The sequence below is a fragment of the Streptopelia decaocto genome, assembly GCF_964273445.1.
Source record: "Streptopelia decaocto genome assembly, chromosome: 5".
NCBI lineage: Eukaryota > Metazoa > Chordata > Aves > Columbiformes > Columbidae > Streptopelia > Streptopelia decaocto.
In genome coordinates, this window is record NC_138659.1 from 40,987,631 (window position 1) to 41,010,343 (window position 22,713).

Sequence of the window (22,713 nt, forward strand, 5' to 3'; positions counted from 1 at the left end):
GTCCTAAAATACATACGAAGAGATCAAGATGTTAAGAAGATCTCGGTTGTTGTGTGGAAAGCGAATATGACCCACAGGGATTAGTTTGCTTGTGCTGGTTTGGAGATTAACCCTAAATCACTGCTTAAGGACTAATAGGACTAATAGGAATTCTTGGAAACATCAGGGAAAAAATTCTTATAGACCAGACTGCTGAAAATGGCTTTCCAAAACAGTAAGACTTTTTAAAGTTTAACTTAATGTATAATGTTTCTGTTTCTGGGCGGGGTTTAATGCTTTGTGGTATGTTACGAACATTTTAGCTTTTAAACTGTTACTTTAAATACTGGTTGTTGCTGGGCTGGAGAAGAAAGTTGGTCTGTTTGTTTGCCGTTTGTAAAGCAGTAGCTGAAGGGGTATTTTTAGAACTGATTGTTAGTTTAAGACCAGAGCTCGCCTGTGGTTTCCTGAGTTAGGTGAATGGAAACTAGTCTAAACTCCTTGAATGAAAGTGGGAAACGTATCGCTGGGGTTGCGGAGTCCCTCACCTTTCAGAACACGCTGAGAAACTTCTCTGTTGTGCAACTTTTACACACCTAAAATGCGTTCACAAAGAAGGAGGAGAGCGTGAAGGCAGGCGAGTAATGAGCTTACGGGGAGCTCTCGGCTCTGTGTTATTGAGGAAACGGGGGAAAAAAAAAATCCCACCGCAAAAAGGCATATTTTGGACTTGCTCTGTCAATGCAGGAATGTAGGTTTTGCATGATGTAATGGTATGCAAATGCTGCTAGCCAGAGCGAGCTGCTCCGTTAACCCTTTACGGTATCTGCCCTCCTCTCCGAGGATTTAACTGTCCTTCCTTTCATTTTTTTTTTTCTAAAAAAACCTGATCCTCGCGTCTGTGTCGGTGTCCGCGCAACCCCCGCCCGGCGCTGGGCGGGCTGACCCGGGCGCTGCGGGCCGCGCCGGCCTGGCCGGGGCTTTGTTCTGCTCCGCGGGGCGGGGAAGGGGCTTCGGAAAATCAACCTGGGACTGTGAAGCAGTGCTTTTTTATTTTTTCTTCTTCTTTTTAAAGTAAGCAATCCCCTCTTACATTCGAACTTGCAGAAGTTATTGAGCAATACGGACGCTGGAAGGCGGGCCTCTTCTTGTACTCGGCGTCCATTCAAGCTTGCTGCACTTTTCAGCACCGGTGGACAACTAGGCTCTTTCTCACAGCCACATTTTATTAGTATTATTATTATTTTTTTCATGCAGAATAACTTAACTTTAGTTTGTCAGGTCATGTGTTTTTTTGTAAGGAAAGCAAAAGTGAGTGCAGTGGTACAAAGTACAAAGGAACCCTTTAGCCTGCTGAAACGATTGGTCAAAAGTCATCCCTCGTAACTTTATTGGATTTATGTCAAGGTGGAGTTTTACTTCTTGCGTTTGCCCCCAATAAAATTATTTTCTCAGGCCCGTTCCGAGGGTGGATGATTGTACTCCATGGAAAGAGCCTTAGGGAAAGCGGGGGTGATGGGATTGATTCCTTGTTGGCGAGCACAGAAGGGCGTTATGACTTACTGAGCACACAAACATTTACAATACGTGTAGCTTCTGATTTCAGCCTGGCTTTTGTACTGGCAGGTGAGGATGCAATGACAGGTGATACGGACAAATACCTTGGACCCCAGGATCTGAAAGAGCTGGGAGATGATTCCTTGCCTGCTGAAGGATACATGGGCTTTAGCCTGGGAGCCCGCTCGGCCAGGTATTGTATTTGCTGTTTCTCATGTTTTCATGTCACCAGAGTTACAAATGTTTGCAAACCAAGCGTGCTCTTTCACACAAAGCTGGAATCTATTTTGAAAAGAAGTAGAAGGGGTGCACTGCTGTGTTATGGTAATACTGTGCCTTTAAAGCATATATCCATTGCAGTTTTATTTCATATTCTTTATTCATGTTGGCTTCTTATGGCAATGATACAGAAGACTAACTATTCACTTTTTCTGGTATCTTCTCATGCTCTGAACATCGCCAGGGCACCTCTTTGCTTCAGTTTGCAACTGGTCTAGAAACTGATCTAGAACAGGCAGCAAAACCAGCCGGGTTTCTTTTTCACTACTGTGGGTCAGATTGGTACACACATTAGAGTGTTCCTTAATGGACTAATTTAGCCAAAGATTGTAAATGCCAGAAAAACTGAATGACATCATTTTGCTATTTTGGTGCTTTTATTTCTTTAAAGGTTCTAGTGAATAATCCAACTGAGATCGCCAATATTAAAAAAAATCCTCCCAAAAGTAAAAAAACAGCAGGGTTTCATTTGACAGGGAATGGATTACGTGTTAGAGAAAACACGCCAAAGTTTCTGTGAACCTGACAAAATATAATAAACTTGATATATCATCTGACTAATGTTGATTTCAGCTCAGGTGTTTCTAGATCAACATTTCAGATTTCAGTTTTGAATCTTGCTAAAGCCTGCAAAGTGCGTTGCTCAAAACAATTAAAGCTATATGAGCAGAGATTAGTTCCATGGTTGTGGATTTGCAATGTACTTACTGACAGTTGAATCGTACTGAAGCTAATAATTAAACCTCATAAGCTGGAGCCCTGAGGACTTTTTCCTATGCTGTAGTTTAAAGATCTGTTTTAAAAAATGAGTTCATTGTCTAACAGCAAATGGCAGCTCCCATAAGGTAAAGCTTAGATGTCTGCCCTTCAGTCTTGTTATGGTCACATTAGAAATGCAAGCATGCAGTGCAAATTTGCTCTTTAGTAGCGCCCAGCCACGTTTTGCTTCACTTACAATTTTTAGGTAAGTTAATAAGTGTTTATGCGATCATACATTCATGAGGAATGCCGAAATGCATGTAAATAGTCCATTAGCTGGAAAATCAGCGAAATGGATGAGAAGGGAGGATTTTATGTCTTTGTAAGCTTATTTAACTAAGCTCACCTGCCGCTTTTAAACAGAAATTGGGGTGAGTGAGGTCATCACACAGCACTGTCAGATGTGGCCAGTCCTGAAGCGCCACAGTGATGGTGGAGAGGGAATGTGCTTTGTGTCCGGAGCTGGGCACTGATTTCCAGGACACCTTCCACTCATTACAGTACTCTTCCCTCACATGTCTAATTTCTCACAGTGCAGGTGGGAGAGCAGAATTTCGCAGTCAAGATCTGTCAGGTAGATCTGAGGGTTCAACCTCCTGTTATCTTTTCTTTGAGAGAAATCTGATATATCCCATGCTTCTGATTTTAGCAGTGCCATTACTATTTGTTGCAGTGTAACTCATTTTTTTACATTGCACATGTTATGCTCAGAGGAGACAAATACAGTGTTTTTCCTGTGAAGTATCTTATTTAGCAAAAAGTATTCTGTGGATGCAACTGACTGCTGATTCTGAGTGTAACATTAAGAAATAAACACATTAAATATATAAACCATCCAACCATAACATCTTGCTTTTCCTGTCTGATTCTTTGCTTTCTATTTCTCCTGTTTCTTTCCACTGTAAATTGCTTTAGTCCAAAAGTCAGGTAAGAAGGCATGGCATCGTGTTACATCTTTCTGCTGCTGCCATTGCTCATCTTCATTTTATTCAGCATTGGAAAGTGACATGCTTTCATTTTTGGGCAGGAGGTTGGGGGGGGCTCAGCCTTAGAGAATATCCCTCTGTTATAACAAATATAACACGATTTCTTTATACCCTTTATCATGTAAAAGTCTGCTTAACATATTCCTGCAGTGTGTAGTTAAGATCCCAGTTCTGCTTCCAGTAAAAGGAGGAATGTGTACTAAAGCCTAGAAAAGTTCAAGTAGCAACTACAAAATGCATGAAACAAGTTGTACAGTTTTGAGTCTGAAAAGTGTTACTAGTATAAAAGTGTAATATGTTGTTGGATGTTGCTTTTTATTAATTCACGTTTTTTACTACTTTATTTTTGTCACGTAGCAAGCATGTCTAGGCCTGCAGCATGTTTAGCACATACCATAATGTATCTTCCAGGGTTAAGTGTAACACTCCTACGTTGATTTAATTACAACACATTCAGAGTGATCATAATTATTTCTAAAGAGTCTAACATGCACAAAATAATCCCCAAAGCATTGGAATCTTTATTTAATCATCAATAAGCAAATTTCTTTTCTTTCTTCTTTCATTTCAAAATTATCTTCTTTTCTAACTAAATTAATAACTAGAATGGTTATAACAAATTCAAAAGTGTTTCAACCACAAAGAGAGCAACACATAAAACTTAGTTAAACCTGGTTCAGCAATCTGAGCCATATGGGCAGACACTGTAACGTACCCACAGCTCCCCTGGGACATGCCTTCATGGGTCTCCTTTCAGGATTAAGGCGTGAAGACATCTATCAAAGTTCATCTAAATATTCGAATACACTTTTCTGAATTTATTCTAAAGCCAAAGCATTACTGCCAAAGCAGTAAACACTCGTGATTTTGCTGTATATTGTAGGGAAGGGGATATTTAACTGTAATCAAACTTATTATTCCATTTTTCCCTTGTATTTATTTCACAGATTATGTATATTTTGCCATCTTATGCTGTCCCTGGAAGTTGCATATATTAATTTTTTATTTTTTATTTTTTGTTCATCTCATTATCATCTGCACTTTCTATGATAAATGGTAAATACAACAGCCTCCGCTCCTTCAGTTCGGATAGGTCCTACACGCTGAACAGAAGTTCTTATGCCAGAGACAGCATGATGATTGAAGAACTGTTGGTACCAGCAAAGGATCAGGTACGTGCTGCGTCCCAGCCACCAGGTATTCAGGCTTTGTATTTACAGAGGGTGAGAGTCTGCAGCCCTCAGCTGCGCTTGCAGATGCTGTCGCTACTGTCTTAAATACTGAAAAGGGAGAAGAAAGGAGCTGAGGGAAAGAAATGATGGTTTTACTACTTTATGGTTTTGAACCTGAAAGAGACAGGGTGATAGGGTCCCAAGCCAAAAGAGTCTTTAGGGGACAGGTTACATTCCCGAGTATGGGGTTGTCCATTGAAGTCAGCGGGAGCATCTGTGAGTTACGTGTATCCTTAGACTGCTTTGATAAGCTGGGAGCAAAGTGTTTTACACTGAGCAACCTTTGTCTGTACTGTGTAGCCCAGGGATGACGTTTGCCCATTCTGTCCACGTGGTGGGGACTCCAACTGCTGCCCTTGTTTTTCCACCCTTGGGAAGAATTTGGCCTTGTAAAGATTGAGCTATTATGCTCTAACCAGTTTATGTATCTTCCAAACATTTGTGCAATGACTAAAACAACAAAAGCATAATCTTTTGACCTGGTTATAGCATGGGAAAATCTGTCCAAAAGCTAATGCTGGAGATGATACGGTACTGTATGCTTTGTTTGTGAGTTCCTCAGCATTTTGCTTGGTAGACTTGCTTCAGATTTTCAAGTCTAATTGAATTACTCAAGAGTTTAGTGATATGCACAAACCAGAGATCTGCTAGGAAGCTGGATAAAAATGCACATAGAAATCTTTGCTTGGGGATTAAAGGACTGTGGAGTAGAACTGTTGTTTACATCCTGGAAGAGCATAAGGTGGACTGTAACGAAACAGAGGTTTTCTGCTGCCTTTTTCACAGAGTTACCTCTCAGCCGTGGCAAGTATTCCTGCACGGGGGGTTATTGATCTTTGAGTCTGTAAATTGTAGTGTAGTATGGATTATTGAGTTTTACTACAGCTTTTGCACACTGTTTTGGTAGTGTTATGGCAATGGCAGAAACATGATTGTCTTTAGCAACTGAATGTTTATTATTAGGTTGTTACTTTCAAGTGAAATGCTGTAAACCTCCAATAACTTTGATTTGCAACAGCCAGCTAGGGACTGCATGGCAGTATTTTTGTTGGTTTTGTTTGTTTTGAAGTCAGAAAATAAAATCTGCAACTACTGGCACTGGGAACAAGAAGTTACGTTTCAGGGCTGAGAACCTAAAGTTTCTCTGACACTTCCTACTCCTAAAGCTTCATTAAGTCTTCTTGATATGATAGAAATTTCAGAGGAGAGCAAGATTCTTCAGTCTGAGAACATAATTGCATTGTTTCCTGATTTTGGCCATTTTTGTGATAGCCATCACAAGTAGATGGCATTGATTTGTCAGATAGGGTGTATTTGACCACATAACAAGACTTAAAACCAGCACCGTGCTGAATAACTCCTGAAGAATATTGTTCAAAATGGGCAGCATTAACCACTTTTGTATTACAAAATTTCACTAAAAAAAAGAAATAAAATTAGCTGTACATGGAGGTGTTGTAGTGACACCACATCATGTACAGGAACTCTGCTTTAGGGCAAACTTTGTTTTCTCTGTGAGTGGTTATGGACATCTCTGCTTTCTGGAGGGTCACTTACAGTGCTGGCTCTTGAGCCGAGAAGACAACAGATATGGAAACCTTCTAGTACTGGTGCTGAGTACTACTGTATGTTGTTTTCATTGCATTTGTAGTCTTCATATTTTTGTGATTCCCATTTTTGGCCAGCAATGATTGTGCAATTATTGCAGTTCAACGCTGGTCCGAATTTGTCACGTAAAATGAAGCCAGGCTGGAGACCTGCCTGACAGTCTAGTTGTAAATGTTATTCTAATCTTAATCCTCTAGACAAACTTCAAGTTTCTCAAGTCCAGGAGGGTATCAGAAATGATGAAGGTGGCAGTGGATAAAAGTGCCAGTCCTGTCTTGAGAGGTTACTAAAACCAGGATCCCCTGAAAAACAAATGACAGTAAAGCAACAAACTATCTTCATGAAAAAAGGAGCCCATGAAAAAGGCCCAGCCTCTCATCTTCCCACTCCTCCCTCTATACATTACTGGGCTTCTAGATAATCTTTGCTATGGCAGTAGAAAGCAGGGAGAAGAAACCCACCTCCTGTTCTAACAATGGAATTCAAAGATCGTTGTGGGTCAAAACCAATATCCTAAAAGTCCATCTGGAAACTGACAGTAGTTAAGGCTGTTTTGGGGTCTCACGTGACTTTGAAGAGTGAGCCATTGCCTGTTGGCATATTGAATTTCTCTTATTTTGTGAAGTTCACGCCTGCTTGGAGTTCATGACAACAGCAAAATCTCAGAATAAAAGGAATTAATTTTATCACAAATATGAGTATATAAAAAATTAAGGGGAATAAGTCAGCCTCTTGATCAGGTTAAAATAGAAGATCCCATGGCAACCTCTCCCCAAGATCACTGGGAGACTTGGGAGTCTGAGAAGTATAAATGAGGAAGATTTGAAACCAGTCAGCCAGCATGACCCATTGGGTATTAGAGAAGAGTTTCTAGTAATTCCCTGAGAAGTCAGATATTCTCTATTGTTTGCATTTGGTGTTTTATGCTGATCCTGTTCAACAGGGAAGTCTGAGTCCAGGTCATACTGTGCCTCAACCTGGCTGGAGCAAAGTTAAAATATCTGGGTCCTGGTGTGTTACCATGGATGCAGCAACTCAGACCAGATTCAAATTACTTTATCCGTGGAATAGTTTACATCAGCCTCTGAATTTAATCAGTCAAAGGCAGGATGAATCAGGCTGCCTGTTACATAGCAGCTTGCTGAATCTCTTCTGTCTGGATAAATTCATCTGGGAGGAAGCATAAATTCTTCTGTTTGCTGAACTCTGATATATTACACAGCCTGGATATTCAGTTATGCAACCAGCAGGATCCTTGCCAGCAGAACCACCAGTATTTTTATACACGCATTTGCATTTAAAGATGCCACACCCTTTAGCAAGGCATATTTAATCTCCCTTGCTCCAGGGAGGGAACACTGGGACCTGACCAAACACAGGATGAATCATGTGTTTTGATGTCACTGATGATGTACCATCTTCTGGACCGCTCATATTGCAACTTAAACAGGAAGATCTTTTTCCTGCCTGGAAAATCCAGAACCTCAACAGACTGACAAAATGACATCGACAGATGTGTCGTGTGAGATGCATGTGTCCGGCTATTTGCTTCTCCTACTCTGTTTCTCTGCCAAAATTATTGGCCACAGACTTTGTGCTTTTGTTGGCTGTAAATATATCCAAAAGATCTTTTTGAGTACACTTTGCCAGAAAGGAATGCATCAAAAAATATAGTCACCTGATATGCAGACAGTATCTCAGGGCAACGGAATAGACCAAGGAACCCTGCATATGTGTGTAAGGAAGCCTACAGCAACTCGGTGATTCTGTAGTGCCTCTGTTGAGCATAGAGTATTTTAGAGTGGTGGTATTTCCTTGGAAATGATGTGGCCCTACATTTAATTTTCTGTATCACACTGCTGAAGGAACTTTAGTATTGTTCTTCTGTTATAGCAAACATCATCCCACGTTAATTTGTTGATGTGTGTGTCCTGTTGCATTCCTGGACCTCACTGCAGTGACGCTGTTATGATTTAGCAGGCATTTGAATGACAAACACTAAATATGGTGGGGTTTTAATGCATTTCTTTTATTTCTTTGTTTTGTCCCATTTTGATGATAATGTTAGTCACTGAGTAAAGGAATAAATTTATTTTTGTTTATCTAAATTTTTACAACTTCTGAGACCAACTGTCTGTATCTTGTGCTGTTTGGTACCAAAAGTAATAACATACTCAGTATGAGCTCTGAAGAATTTAGATCACTTGGAACAGCAGAATCCACAGTGATGGCTTTTCTGCCTAAACTGCAGGCTCTTCAAGGAATTGTAAGAAAATCCCTAGTGTTCTATTGGAAAGACTTAGAAAGCTGTCTTCATTAAACTAGATTATGATACATTTTTCAAATTGGTACTAATTAAAGCCACTGCTGTTCCTTAATTGCCATTGTTTTAATGGCATTCATTTTATCTTTTATGTCTGATGGTGTATTTTGGTGTTTGACATACACAAGTTTGCCCTTTGTTGTTGTCTGTGCTTGAACCATCAGTTCTAAAGTGTGTATCTTAGAGCAAAAAGTCTAATGAAAGATAACAATAAAAGAGTTAAGGTAGCAAAAAGAGGAGGCATCAAGCCAGGTGTCACAGTGTTGAACAGATGACAGAGCAAAGTTTTACCCTATAGATGTTTCTGTGGATTGGCAGTAAATTATAATGTTGATGGGTTTTGGAAGCAAGCCTGGGATGCTCATCTGAAATAAATGTATAGAGCGAAGGTTTTTGTAAATGCCAGAGAGATGGGAGGGTTGCAGGTTCTGGCCAACACTAGAGCGCTGTCTGTTTGCTTATCCGGTGGGAGCTTCTCAACAGAAGTATTTCTGTGTGTTTATGACTGCCAGATTTACTACTAATGCTGATATTGCCATTCAAAATAGCCCATTTGCACTACCTCTGTGTGCCAGTACGTTAAAAAAAAAAAAAAAGAGGAAAAAAATGAGAAAATAACAACACATCCCTCTGTAGAAGTGTGTGCTTGGCTCAGGTTTGACTTGAACCCACAGAATTTAGTTTGAAAATGGCCTATAAGGTTTTAGTCTTCACAGACTCTGTTCTCTCTAGATGTATTTGCCTGTAAGCAGAAAACAACCTACTTACAGGAAACACTGACATCTTTTGCACCATATTGGGTGAAGATGGCGCGTATTGCGTGACAGCGTGTTGACTTAATTTTATTGACGTAACTTCTGACAGTGCTTCTTAAATTGTTTAGAAGCTTTCATATCACCTTGGAAATATAGGCATACAGTATTTGGAGATTTCATTTCTTTAATTTCCTAGGAAAAAAGGAAACAAACAAAGAAAAAAAGAATACTTTGCTAGAATGTCTTTGCTATATAGATAAGAGAATTTATAGCGCGAGACCTTGTTGTGGGGCACAGGACACATGGGTGTACACGCGCTTGGCCACAGGCAGCAGCCAGAAACAAATTACGCCTCAGTGTCTGTCAGATGGGGCAGATAATTATAGTACCGGTGTGCCAGCCCTTCACAGCGTTAAAGCTATTTTTATAGAGGTGAGTAGGGACAGTGACATTCCACATAACAGTGTTCATGTTGGTGGTTCATGTGAAAAGAGAAACTAAACCTTCCTCTCACTGGGAGCCTGGTCATGAATTCACAGCTTCCATTAAACTCCCAGTGAAGTTACTCACAGGTTCTGCTTGCATAAGGATCTATCCAGTGGCATTTTCTGTGGGGGAATATTATACTGCCTGTCTATACGGTGTTTGATTGCAGTACAAATGGTAGTATTTTTTTTTTTCAATCATTTTAACGTTGCAAATCCACATAAAAGTTGGAGAGAAGCATAGTTGTAAGTGAAGGAAGTGGGAAAAGTGGGCACTAAGAGAGTTTCGAGATATGTAAGATTAATTTGCTTGTAGATCCTGTAATTGTGTTATGAGATTTTCAGTACTTTAACACTTGGGATATTAGTACTGTTATGTGGAAAGGGTCCAGATCTGAATTTAATAGAATGATGTTAACAAGCTTGTATTTAAGACAAGTGGTTTTCATGTTAATTTAAAATTTCAATTTATCTTTTTTTTTAATTATGTTTTTAAGCACCTGACGTTTCAAAGGGAGTTTGATTCTGATTCTCTCAGACACTACAGCTGGGCTGCAGACACCTTGGACAATGTTAACCTTGTTTCAAGTCCCATCCATTCTGGGTAGGTCACTTAACAGATTTCCTTTATCTTTAAATGTGGAAGTGTATTGTTAGCTAAGAATACAGGCTGCTGTAATGGCTGATAACTTTCCTATTCCTGCTCCTGTTGAAGCCAGTGGCAAAATTCACACTGACTTCAGTGAGGGTGCTTAATAACAGGAGTCAGTCTAAATTCTTTCATATAAAACAAAAAACTTGACTTTGCACTTATTTTTCTGAATGCCGAAACATTGTAATTCCATAGGCTTCTCTCTAATAGTCCTGTTTTCTGTTTGCTTGTTTTTCTGTTGCTTGTGTTTTGCTTTTAAGTGCCATAAGGTGATTTTGTTTGAATTGTATTAAATTATTTCCAATACAAAATCAGATAAATAACATGCATTCTGCTCTTTCATAGAGGAAAAAATGGGGGGCTTTAATTTAAATTCTTATTTTATTTATACCTCCAAACTTCTGCCTATTCTCCAATATCTGTTTGACTTTAGTGGTTCTGATCATTTACTTATGAGTCATCACTGTAGTTGTGCTGCTTCTCAACGGTACCACATAGACTTGATTTTAATGCAGTAGCAGTAATGTTTGAACGTGTATTTTAATGATTTACAAACAAACGTGTGCGTATTTTAATGATTTGCATATGAGATTGTCTAGTATAAATATTTGTTGTTTAATTTTCAAGATCAGGACATAAAATTTCCTATCCTTTTTAATTTACTTCCCCATTTCATGACTAATTGTGTTCTTAAAATGACTGCAGCACATACCAAAATATTTTAGTTCCAAAACAGCAGCAAGTCCCACAAACCTAAAGCTACAGTCCCACGATACATGTAAGCATCTGCTTCTGCTGAACAGAACTACATAATGGTGGGCTTTTTTGTGTCCTGAGCTGATACAACCCTGCATATGGTCAATGCTAGAGTAGAAATGTTGAGAATCGCAGTATGAAAAGCTGAGGTCTGCTGGTTATCATGGAAAAGAGTCATCAAGGGACCTCAGAGAGCCAGTAGCCCACCCTGCATTTCAGCAGGATAAAATGTAACCAAGCCTTTCCTGAAATATGTTTAATTTCTTCATAGTCACTAAAAAGAAGAGATTCTATAGTCCCTCCAGCTTCAATCGTTCACTATCCCTTGTTATGATATTTCTTCCCCTGATATTCAACTTAAAATTTCTTTCTTACAGATTAAGCTTTTTTTCTTGTCATAGCCATAGTAGTCATGGAGAAAAATATCTTACTACCCTCCTAACAATGGTTTATATGTTAAAAGAGAGGACTGCATGTCTTTCATAGAATAAAATGTCCCAGATCCTCCTAGGTGGTGCTTTCCACATTGCAGTGCAGTCTTGCTGCTGTCCCCTGGCTCTCCTCCCTTTGACAGCATATTTCTGAGCCAGTTTGGGCGCCAAAGTCCCAAAGACGTGTCACCAGTACTGACTGGGAGAGGATGGCTACCTCTTTGGTCTGGAACGTGACACACCTAATCTTAAACAATCCCACAATGAGAGTTATTATTTTGTTGACTGCATCTTTTGTTGAGAGATGTTTGTGATCCACCAGAATTTCTTGGTTCTTTTCTGAAATTCCGCAGTCTATATGTTTTGTGCTTACATGTTTGTTTTCCTCCCTCTGTTTGCATTTACCTTTAATGTATTTCAGTTTGTTGGTTCCAGACCCCTTTTCCATTTTGGCAACACAGCTTTTAGTTCTGATCCTATTTTCCAAAGACTTTTCAGACCTTCTTTCTTTTGAAATCATGAATGAAACAATTAGCCTGGTACCTGGTCCAGGACAGTAAAAGAAAATCTCCACTTGAAGTTTCCTTTCAGTTTAACAGTAAGGCACTGATTATATCTCTTTTGAGGTAACTTCTCAGATGATTGTGCACTTACCTTATCTATACTATACCTCAATTGTTTAATGTGAAATACCAAGACAGTACTTCTACACATCCAGTGTATCAGTTACTCTGTCAAAGAAGGAAGTCATATTAATTTTACATGAGTTACTCTTGCCACTTACATTTTGTCTCATTTTTATTTTGAGGGCTGGTGGTAGGTGACTTGTAATCTTTTGATTATCCTTTAGGCCCTTATAGATTGATTGTTGGATAATTTATTCCTGAATATTTCTGTTAATTGAGATTAGACTGATTGGTCTAAAATTTTCTGGCTCCTTTTCATCCTGATACAAGATAGGTCTGATGTTTGCATCCTGCCAGTCCTCTGGGGCAATACTTACATGTCCTTAGTTCTTCAGCATGCTCACTAATGGTTCCAACCTTCCAAAACATATACTCTGTGGGCACAAGACCTTTCACATCAACTACTTCAGATCTGCTCCTGTTGTACATCAGTCGCTGCTGACACAGATGTGACCTTATCTGCTGCCCAGAGGAGAAGGGCTGCAGACGTGCAGCAGTGGAGCAAACCTGGGGGGCTGCAGGGAAGGGAGAGGATCTGAGCACCAAAATGTTCTCCAGTCATGTATAGCTTTTTTTGACCTATTATATTTCTCATTTGACAGATAAAGTCCAACAGAAATGATGCTGTGATGACTCAGTTCTTTCGTTAGAAAAAAAACCCTCACTCAATTGCTTATTTTCTTTCCAACTGTGGCCCCATATTTTATATGATACTGTTTGGATTTCCCTGTTATTTTAATCTAGGAGCAATCAACAGATGTTCCCTTCACATCTTCCAGTATCTCAGCACATCTGATACACAGAGCATCATGACTTTTCACTTATTTTCTACCAGTTTTTTTCTGAAAAGCAACTCCTTTTCTGCTTGTTCACGATGCTTCATCCCCAGCTTTGTCCTCAGTTTTTTCTGTGGCCATAGGCAGAGGGACACTGGCTGGGGTTGCCTGTGGCCAGTGCCTGACCCCACTGCTCTTTGCATTCCTTGACCTCCCCCATGCTCTGCAATGTGCCATGTGGGGGGAGCTCCTCCGGGTCCGCTCCCTCGGGTCGCTCTTTTCCCCGTTCACCCATTGTCAGAAAAGAGCGTTGAAGTTTGTTCCCGTTTCTTAACTGAGGCAGAAGGGGAATTTTGGGAGCAGGACGTGGAGATCCTGCAATGCATCAGTGAAAGGGAAAGAAAGAGGGAATTGTTGGCAGTAATTTCGACTCTTCTGGTTTTTCCTTCTTTCAAGCCAAGATAATGTTTTATGTTTTTCAATTTGAGTTCAGATAAGTTGTTTTGCCAGCATATATTTTGAACAGGGTCCATTGTAAGCAGCACATCGAAATGTGTCATGAATCTTGAGGCCTCTGGAAGGGTAGAGATCCTTTGCCGAAATGACCTTCGGCTTTCAGATGTGAGCTTACTCATGCAACTTTCCCGAACTAAAATGTGGGTGTGCTCTCTTCGTCTTGCCTTTTTTTAACTCCTTGGTTTCTTAGCTGAAAGAAATTACTGCATTGCACTGCCTTCCGTATTGAGAAACTCAGAAAAACTGAATTCAATCTTGCAAGGTGGAATGCATAACATTAATTATAGTTTACTCCAACCTCCTGTACACACAGCTGAACTCATTTTTTGAAAGAAGTGTGATGAATAGTGTGGACTGATACTCCCTCCAAATATCCTACCATACATATCTCATTATACAGTATACTTTGGAAAATAAATTGCTATAAAACAGTGCAAGAACTGGTTTTCCATGGCACAGCTGAGCATCTTTCGGGAATTAAATAAAGAAGTTATGTTACAATAAATTCTCTTTTGACCTAAGCAAATTGCAGATGCTTTTCTCCACATACTTCTGCATTTCTCAGAGAAATTATGGACCTGTGCTGACTAATTAAATGTACACTTTCTTTTGGATTCTTTTCCATCTATGGCATATAAAACATGACATAGGTCATGATATGCAAAGCAAAAGCCAAATAATTTCTAAAGTTGGCCTTCAAATGTGTTGCTTTTGTTATTTTTCTGATTGTTACTTTTCCTTTGCGCTTATGATTGATATTTTTCTGTTGCTTGCTTCTAATTATCTTAAATTAATTTTTCCCATTTGCTTTCTAAATTATTTTGCAGCTATTCCTCTCCACTTCCCCAGTATGATTCAAGGTGATAACTCTGTGCTTTCTGTGAATCCTCATTTTCTTTTTTTTAACTCTTTTCCCACAGAGTGTGTGTAGATGTTTGTAGTGCATCCTCCCACATCCTATCCCTTCCATGTATTCAAGTAGAAACGCTCATTAGTATTTAGCATTGTGTTTTTAGAGATCATATTGTAGTTTCCATTATTAGTGAAGTATTAATTTAGGTAAGCATCAGCTACTAATATTTTTGATAGAAAGTGCATGAAATACTGTTTGGAATTATTGTTTTAAATGGTAAGTTGCTAATTTGAAAACTAAACAAGGAAATAACTAATATGCTGTTGACAATTATTATCTTCTTATGGGATCTATATGCATGAAGGCTGATCTGTTGAAGGTTTTGTCCTCCCTGGAGACTTCAGTAGAGTGTAGACCCCAAAGCTGGCTGTCATGGGCTGGTTCCTGTGGATTTAGAGAAAGCATCTTATCTAAGTTCAGGCTTTGGCTTTTTTGCATTAGATGGAAAAACACTTTTTTTTTTTTTTTTTTTTTTAATGAATTATGAGCTAGTTTAACATGCCAGTAATCACGTACACGATAGGCAGCTCTCCAAAACATTGCCTTTTACCAAGCCATCAGGCCAAGCCCAGCCTTGCCAAGCTCCCCGGAGGGCTTCTCTCGGTTTGTTCTGTGGCACGTGGACCAGACGTACCTTCCCAGAGCTGCTGCTGCATCAGCCCTGAAGGGATGCTCCAGCCAGCAGCCCCTCTGCCCCATGCCCTCTCATGGGCTTTAAAGTGGCCCCAACTTCTTTGTGGACAAAACCCGCACATTTCGTAGAGGCCACCTACTTTGGTTTGTAACAAAATTTTTTCAGTATTCTCACTTCAGTGACCAAGGGCTGTGAGTCCCTGCTTAATATTTTACTTCATAGTAAATTTTAATAGCTTGTCTTGAACTCTCTTCACAACTAGTCACAAGCTGGCTCCTTGCCAGCTCTGAAGACCAACCATTGAACTACCCTTCCACATGCTCAGTGGCATCAGCCTCCTACCATCAGCCTTCACCACCCACTATATAGGGCAGTTGCAGGGAGAAAAAGCAACATGAACATGCTGACAGGCTTAAATTAGTGCTCAGTGAGCAGAAAGGAAGCTGATATCTGCTTGTTACAGCCCTTTTGTTAGCAAACAGAGCAGTGTTCCAGTCAACAGAGTTTACATACATCTAAGATCCTGTGATCTGTAAATATTAATCTTAACATAATTTATGTACTCTGTAATTTAAAGATTGAGTATATTGGTTTTGACATAGACCTAGTGTTCATACAGAAGGTTTGGTTAGTCATTCAGCAAAGATTCTGTCCCACTGAAACAATTCCTCTTATGAGGAGTTGGGATACCCTAGTGGCAACATTTGGATGTGTACAGTGTGGTTATCTAAGAGAAAAATACAGGTACCATTTATTTGTATGAAAACTACTGTGAAATATTGTTTTATTCCATGTTTCAGTATTATAAAGTGTCTGGGGCACAAGAAATGGTAAATTTGTGTTAGGGTCATCTCAGAGGGCTTTACCTCCCCATCTTTACTGATGGATTTTAATTTCGTTTGAAGAAAGACAAATGTAGCAATTTCTTTATCTGGAATTAAATTGGGCAACCTTTCTGTCCTGCTTCATATATTTACAGCTTGTGTCCCTACCCGTCTGGCTCCTGCAGACCACTAAATTCAAACTTTTGATAAGCCTCCTGCTTTTGTGCTGATTTTTCCCACCCACGTTTCCCGGACTTCCGAATGCAGCTTATTTGCAGGCCTGGCCAATGCACGTCAGTTGTTACTTTTTGGTGTCCTGCTGATGTCAAAACCAAATGTAACTGTTGTATGCAAATTCCCATTCATACTTCAGAGCACTCTGGGGCTTTTTTAAAGAATTTTCATGACTCCCCTGGATTACTGGCTCGTATTCTTAGTCCAGTTTACCAAAGGGAACCAGGAAATTTAATGGATTCACCTGTTAATCATGTGAAGGTTTAGTTCTTAAGATCTGAAAGTTTTGGCAACAGCTTTGCAAATAGTGAAACTATACAGCAGCTATGCCAGTGTCTGCGTGTCACACAGGAGCAAACAAAAAATGTTTTGGCATCAAGCCTGAGTTAGTAACTCATATCCCTCTTGATACTGGCCTGTTATCGCATCTTCTACCTGATGCTGTTGTCTCTCAGCAGCTTATGGTGCAGAGGAAAAGGGAAGGTATTTTGGGTACTAGAGGAGACCTCCCATAGCTGTTTAGCCCTCCAGGAAGCTGTATGTTTTGGTGCCTGTAAATTTGAAGGATTTTTGCTGCAGAGTTTTGAAACAGGTGGAAGTCTGGTTTTGGTCCTGGGAGGAGACTCCACTATGCTGTCACTGTCCTGTTGAAGACAGTAACACTTCACATACGCAGCTTCTAAGCATTTCATAGATGAAATAAGCCAGAGCTATTAATGATTATTCTTGTCAATATTCTTTATTCCCTTGCTAATAAAAATAATTTTATTTTAAAATCTACCACTCACCACTTACAAATATAATTGCTTACTCTTCCATTATTAAATGGAAAATTATGCATTGGAATTACACTGGCAAATGTGATTTTTCTTTAATGTCGCTTTTTGCTAACGAATATCATCTTCACAGAAGAGTAGTGGCATGATTTCCTCCGGAGTGCTGGCAGCCCAGACAAAGTTATGTACTTGATATTCTCACTCATTCCCTGTCAGTGGAAGCCCTTATTAGTCTGGTCTGACTGTCACCCACGGTGCCAGCACTTGTGCTGCCAGCCATCAGGGGGGTTTGCAAATTAGACTGTGAGGAGGTTTTGAAGACTGAGGTCCCCAAAATAATAAGCATTTTTGATTCTTCTTATTCTGTTCTGTCTGGTTCCTTTCTGCATGTGAGGCTAACTACTCCTGTTTATGAACAGTAGAGCTAACAGTAACAGAAGGATGTTTTTAAATCTAATAAACCGCTAATACACTACTCGTACACTCTTTTAATCCAAATTACTCAGTAGCACCTGTTTGTTTCACCGTGTTGTTACTAGACCTTTAGCAATTCCTGCTTTTGATAACCGATAGTTAACATGTAAGTATAAGTTGTAAAAGAATATTCATGTTCTTTTGAGTTTAGCTGGGATCGGGAGGACTTTTCTAAAATTCTAAAGACTGTCGCAGTTAACTTCTTGCTGATCTTCTGCTTGTTTTGTGACCATATTCATTGACGTGTTTCCTTTTCCCTACAGTTTCCTGGTTAGTTTTATGGTTGATGCACGTGGGGGTTCAATGAGGGGTAGTCGACATCATGGAATGAGAATAATTATCCCACCACGCAAGTGTACGGCACCAACCCGCATCACCTGCCGCTTGGTAAAGAGGCATAAACTGGCCAGCCCGCCACCGATGGTTGAAGGAGAAGGATTAGCAAGTAGACTTGTAGAAATGGGGCCAGCAGGGGCACAATTTTTAGGGTGAGTTCTTCTATGAATTTCATTGTTTACACTCATGTTGCGTCTTTCATTTCTGTTATCCTGTGGATCTAAGTAGTTAAACATTGACTCTACCTCATTTGAGCATGTAAAATAGGCTATTTAACTTGAACTATTAAAAAATTGCCAACCTGCCATCCCTTCCAGAAAGTACCCATGTATTTTAGGGGCAGGGTTTCCTTTAGGATGACTGCAGGGTGAAGCCAAAGGTAAGGAAGCCAAGAAAAGGTCAGGTCCTGCCCCCATCTATTCATGCAACCTGCCTTTGGAGTCAGGAGGAGTCACATGCCTGTTACCCAGAACAGGTTTTGACCCTCTTGCTTGCAGGGTATTGGAGAAACATCACTGTCACAAAAAAGGGTCCTAAAATCACCTACAAGGACCCAAATATTGAGCTCCGTTCCCTGTGTCACAGCATTCGCACAGCTCCTGATGGAGTTTCTGGGAGCTGCCTGGCTCCATCCTGTGGAGCGAAGCCACTGAGAGCGATGGCAGAGCACTTACTGTAGAGCATCAAGTAGTACAAATGCTAGAAACTGATTTTTTTTTTTTTTCTTTAAAGCTTAAATTAAAGGAAACAATCCACTATGATGTGGCTTTTTTTTTCCTGATTATAAATTTTGTTCATTACCATGAGTGGCACCCTGGTGTAAACTGCCGGTTCTGTTGGGAGTGACAGCTTGTTCCTAATTTCCCCTTCTCGTTTCTCTTCCTGCTGCATGGATGTTATTCAGTAAACTTCATCTTCCTAACACTCCTCCCCCTCTAAATGAGGGTGAGAGCATGGTTAGCCGAATCCTGCAGCTTGGTCCACAAGGAACAAAATTTATTGGGTAGGATATGTACGGAAAAGATACAGAATGTCTACAGTTTTTCTTTTGTTTCTAATTTTTCGTTATTCCCATTTTATTTTTTTTTTTAGTTTTCTAAAGCTTTCAGTTGATTTATGTCACTGAAAGAAAATCATAGTGGCTTGATTTAATATAGCTCTGCTACTACCTTGTGCTTAGAGGCATGTAAAATTCACTGCCAGCATTCTGCTTTCATAACTCCTGTGCTTTTGCAATTCTTTAAATTTGAAGTGTTTCAACTACATTTTAGTACACAGTGACAGTCCTTTAAGTTCAGCCCTGTGGTAGAGAAGGTATTTACAGGCCTTGAGTGAGTATGTTTTGGGAAGAGCATTTGTAAAACATGATCGCATAAAGTCTACTATTTGTGAATGATTATTTAGAAAAAATGTCATTTAGTGAATGACTTCATTCAACAAGGTTGAAGAAATACTAATCTTTTCAACCTGCAAGAGGCATCTTGTTGAAATAAATTTATAGAGCCAAGTATGCTGCCCAAAGGAACTGCAGTGTATGGTCTAAAAATGTAAGAATGTTTTTGTATATTTTTGACTGCTGTTTTCAAACCGTATTGTGAAATTTATTGCATTAGGTTTTCAAAATATCGGTGGCTGTTTGGTGTTCCAAACCTGTTCAATACCTTCTCACTGAATATTCTCGTTAAATGTCATGCACAAAATTGTGTGGTTTCTAAATATTTACAGAGACAGTATCTGAACTATTAGCCTGCAAAGATTGTACTACAGTGTTAGTTTTCAGATTGTACTTTTTTGAACAAAATGTATTTGAATTTTGGTATTTACTTGCTGTGCACAATGGGAGACAGCAGCTATATTCCTGTTTCCTGTTATAGGACTTGTGAGTAGAATAACAGCCTGGATGTCCTTAAAAGCACATAAAAGACATATTAATTAAATTATCTTTCTCTGTTTTCATGTGAAAAAATACCATCTAACCCTTCTCCCTTGGTATTTTATGTGAAAACTGGACTTCCAACTAGTTCATGTTTTTCCTCATGAAGGCTGTTGTGATTTCCATGCTCAGGTAAATTATTGGTTAATGTGCCCAGCACTTCGCAGGTGCACGTTACCATAGAAGTGCTGTGTGATTCTCCCATCATGTGCTGCTACTTTTAACTAAGTTATTACAAAGCAGTGAAATCCTTTACAACCTCTGTAGGAAAATGATGATACTGTCTATTTAAATGTCTTAAAGCTGCATAATCCATAATTGTTCCCTTACTGTGTGATTTCAGTCGGTTTGTCTTAGCATACTTTAAAACGCATATCCTGCCTGTGAAGTGTTTGGCAAAAGTGTCTGTTTTGTTCAGGAATGGCACATGAAGTGAATGGTGGTTTCTGTCGGTTGTTCACACTAACTGTTCAGTAATGCACTTGCAGTCCTCTGTGGAAAGTACATTGTCTGGTGACATGGATGTATTATTAACCACCTTCTCATTCCCCCTCCTTCCCCCAAAAATGTTTGACAGTAACTAATACAAATGTGATCATGATGTTGCTTAGCTGAGAGAAATCCATTCTGAAAGGATCTAAAAAATCCCCAGTGATGTTTACAGTGCAGATGTTGCAGCTGTGATTTTGGGCATGAGAATCAGAAAGTGAAGCTAATGAGAAATAACCTCTTGTGTTTCACAGGAGCTGTACCAACACAGAGCCAGGCAGAGCTTTGAAAAGTTTGAGGCTTAGTTTGAAGTTTAAAACCCACATGCATGAGCGGCTCCTGCTGCAACCAACAGCTGTTGCATGCATTTGGATAGCTGGACTGTTTCCGAACTGACTTTGCTCCTTTAAATCCCTGGAGCCAAATCCAGACCTTGACTGTGCTAATGCCAATTCAAAGTCAGCAGTGCTGGAGACAGGTTGGATGACCTGCGTCCTGGGATAAATGAGCGGGGACAACTCTCCTTAGCAAAAGTTGTCACTATTTTTTCAGCTGTTTCAGAAATTTTACATTTATTTCAATTTATCTATTGATTGTAGTTTAAATAATAAAGGATTGTGCAGCTTTGGCAACTTTAAAAACATTTTTACTGTAACAGTGTTATTTAAGATGTCTGTAGTTTTCTTAAGGACTTAACACCCATAGGAAATTAAGGGCAGTGAGGAGATATAGGGTTAAAAATAATATGATTCCTTTTTCTCTAGCCCTGTCATAGTGGAAATCCCACATTTTGGATCAATGAGAGGAAAGGAAAGAGAACTAATTGTACTTCGAAGTGAAAATGGTGAAACGTGGAAGGAACACCAGTATGACAGCAAACATGAAGATTTGACAGAGATACTCAATGGCATGGATGAAGGTAAACATTTTCTTAAAGCTTTGGCAAGCCTTACCTTTGTGCAGGCTCGCTAACCTGAGCAGGTTAAAGCAACCTGAAATAAAACAGTGCAGGAGGTCTCTGACTTTGGGGAATACAGTGTGTGTTACATATTAAACCAATGGAAAAAGTGTAAAGAGAAATTGTTCAGCAGTGGCCTGGAGACATCCTGAAATGAGGGGTAAATTTTGGTCTGAAGTGCTGCCAAGTTTAAGGAAAATTGCACAGTTTCTTTACAGCATGAAGTTGAGAATAACATCCCAGCTGGAGGGAAGTGTATTTCTGCAGCTCAGGCAGGGCCACGGGAAGGTCATTCCAGACCAAGGTTGAAGTGTAAATATCAGTTATATTAGACTTTCCCACAAATGCAGACCTTAGCCCAGGGAGCGTCCTTCTTTGAAATGGGATTGTTAGAGGGCGCCTCCTACAATTACAGAACCTGCCTTCCTGATGTGAATTCTGGCTCTCTTGTTTTGCTTGGACATGCTGTTTATGTGAGAGTCCCTAAAATGGGAGGACTCAGCTGTACATGGTTCATCAGAAGATGCTGTGACAGATGGTCCCTGTGGACACATCATGGGCAAAGCCAGGCTGGGGCTGCAGTGAGCCCTTGGCACCACCACTTGCTTTTCCTACCAAGTAATTTTCAATACTTGTGCTGGTAAACAATTGTCTGAGCTCTTTGCATCTGAGTGTGAACGAAATAGCCTGTGCTTTGTGCTTTGGTTTTCTTTAAGGATTTTCTCTGGATAACCTCCTACAGAAAGTCACACTGTGGTGGGGTACCAGCTGTGGGAAAGTTCTTTCATTATCAGCAAAAGCATTTGAAGCAAATGATCAGGCTGTGGATGGCAGCTATGAGAGGTATCTGTGAGCAGGGTCTGCCTTTGATCTTGGCCTCTCCTTTGAAGAAGGCAGCCTCAGCAAAAAGCATGCTTTGAGAGCAGTGCCGTTGTGCAGGCCTCCCTGGACATCTGAGATTCAGCATTTTTACTGATTTCCTGTCATCTGGGAATGGGAAGAGTAGAATGAGGTTGTGTAGTATTTTCACTTCAAAGTACTTGAACTGCACATGAGTTTGTAAGAACACAGACCAACAGCAAAGATCTGCTTGTTACATGTGATGACCTATTGCAGCTATTTATTTTGAAATAAATATGATAGCACCAATCAAGCAGTTAGGGCAGAAACACTGCAAATGTTGGGTCAGTGGGTTTGGAAAAATACAACAGACCTCATCACAGGAGGCTACCTAAAAGCAGTGGAACAGGCAAAAGAGTGAGCAGGACCCAGGACAGTATTTTTTGGGGAAGAATTGCTTCAGGATCAAAGGCAGTTGTTGCAGCTTTTCTGAAAGAAAAAATCTCACCACCATCCCCTCCT

General features: G+C 39.9%; 1 protein-coding gene across 1 annotated transcript in view; it reads left to right on the forward strand.

Annotated features, from left to right (window-relative positions):
• The window catches only part of ANK3 (ankyrin 3), a gene marked incomplete at its 5' end in the record, with an annotated part of 202,701 nt that overhangs the window by 129,447 nt on the left and 50,541 nt on the right, over positions 1–22,713 (forward strand). Inside the window, 5 exons of the mRNA XM_082052678.1 lie at positions 1,606–1,729; positions 4,630–4,732; positions 10,461–10,567; positions 17,899–18,123; positions 21,158–21,312. Of these exons, the coding sequence (XP_081908804.1) occupies positions 1,606–1,729; positions 4,630–4,732; positions 10,461–10,567; positions 17,899–18,123; positions 21,158–21,312 (714 nt within the window). The remainder of the gene's footprint in view (positions 1–1,605; positions 1,730–4,629; positions 4,733–10,460; positions 10,568–17,898; positions 18,124–21,157; positions 21,313–22,713) is intronic.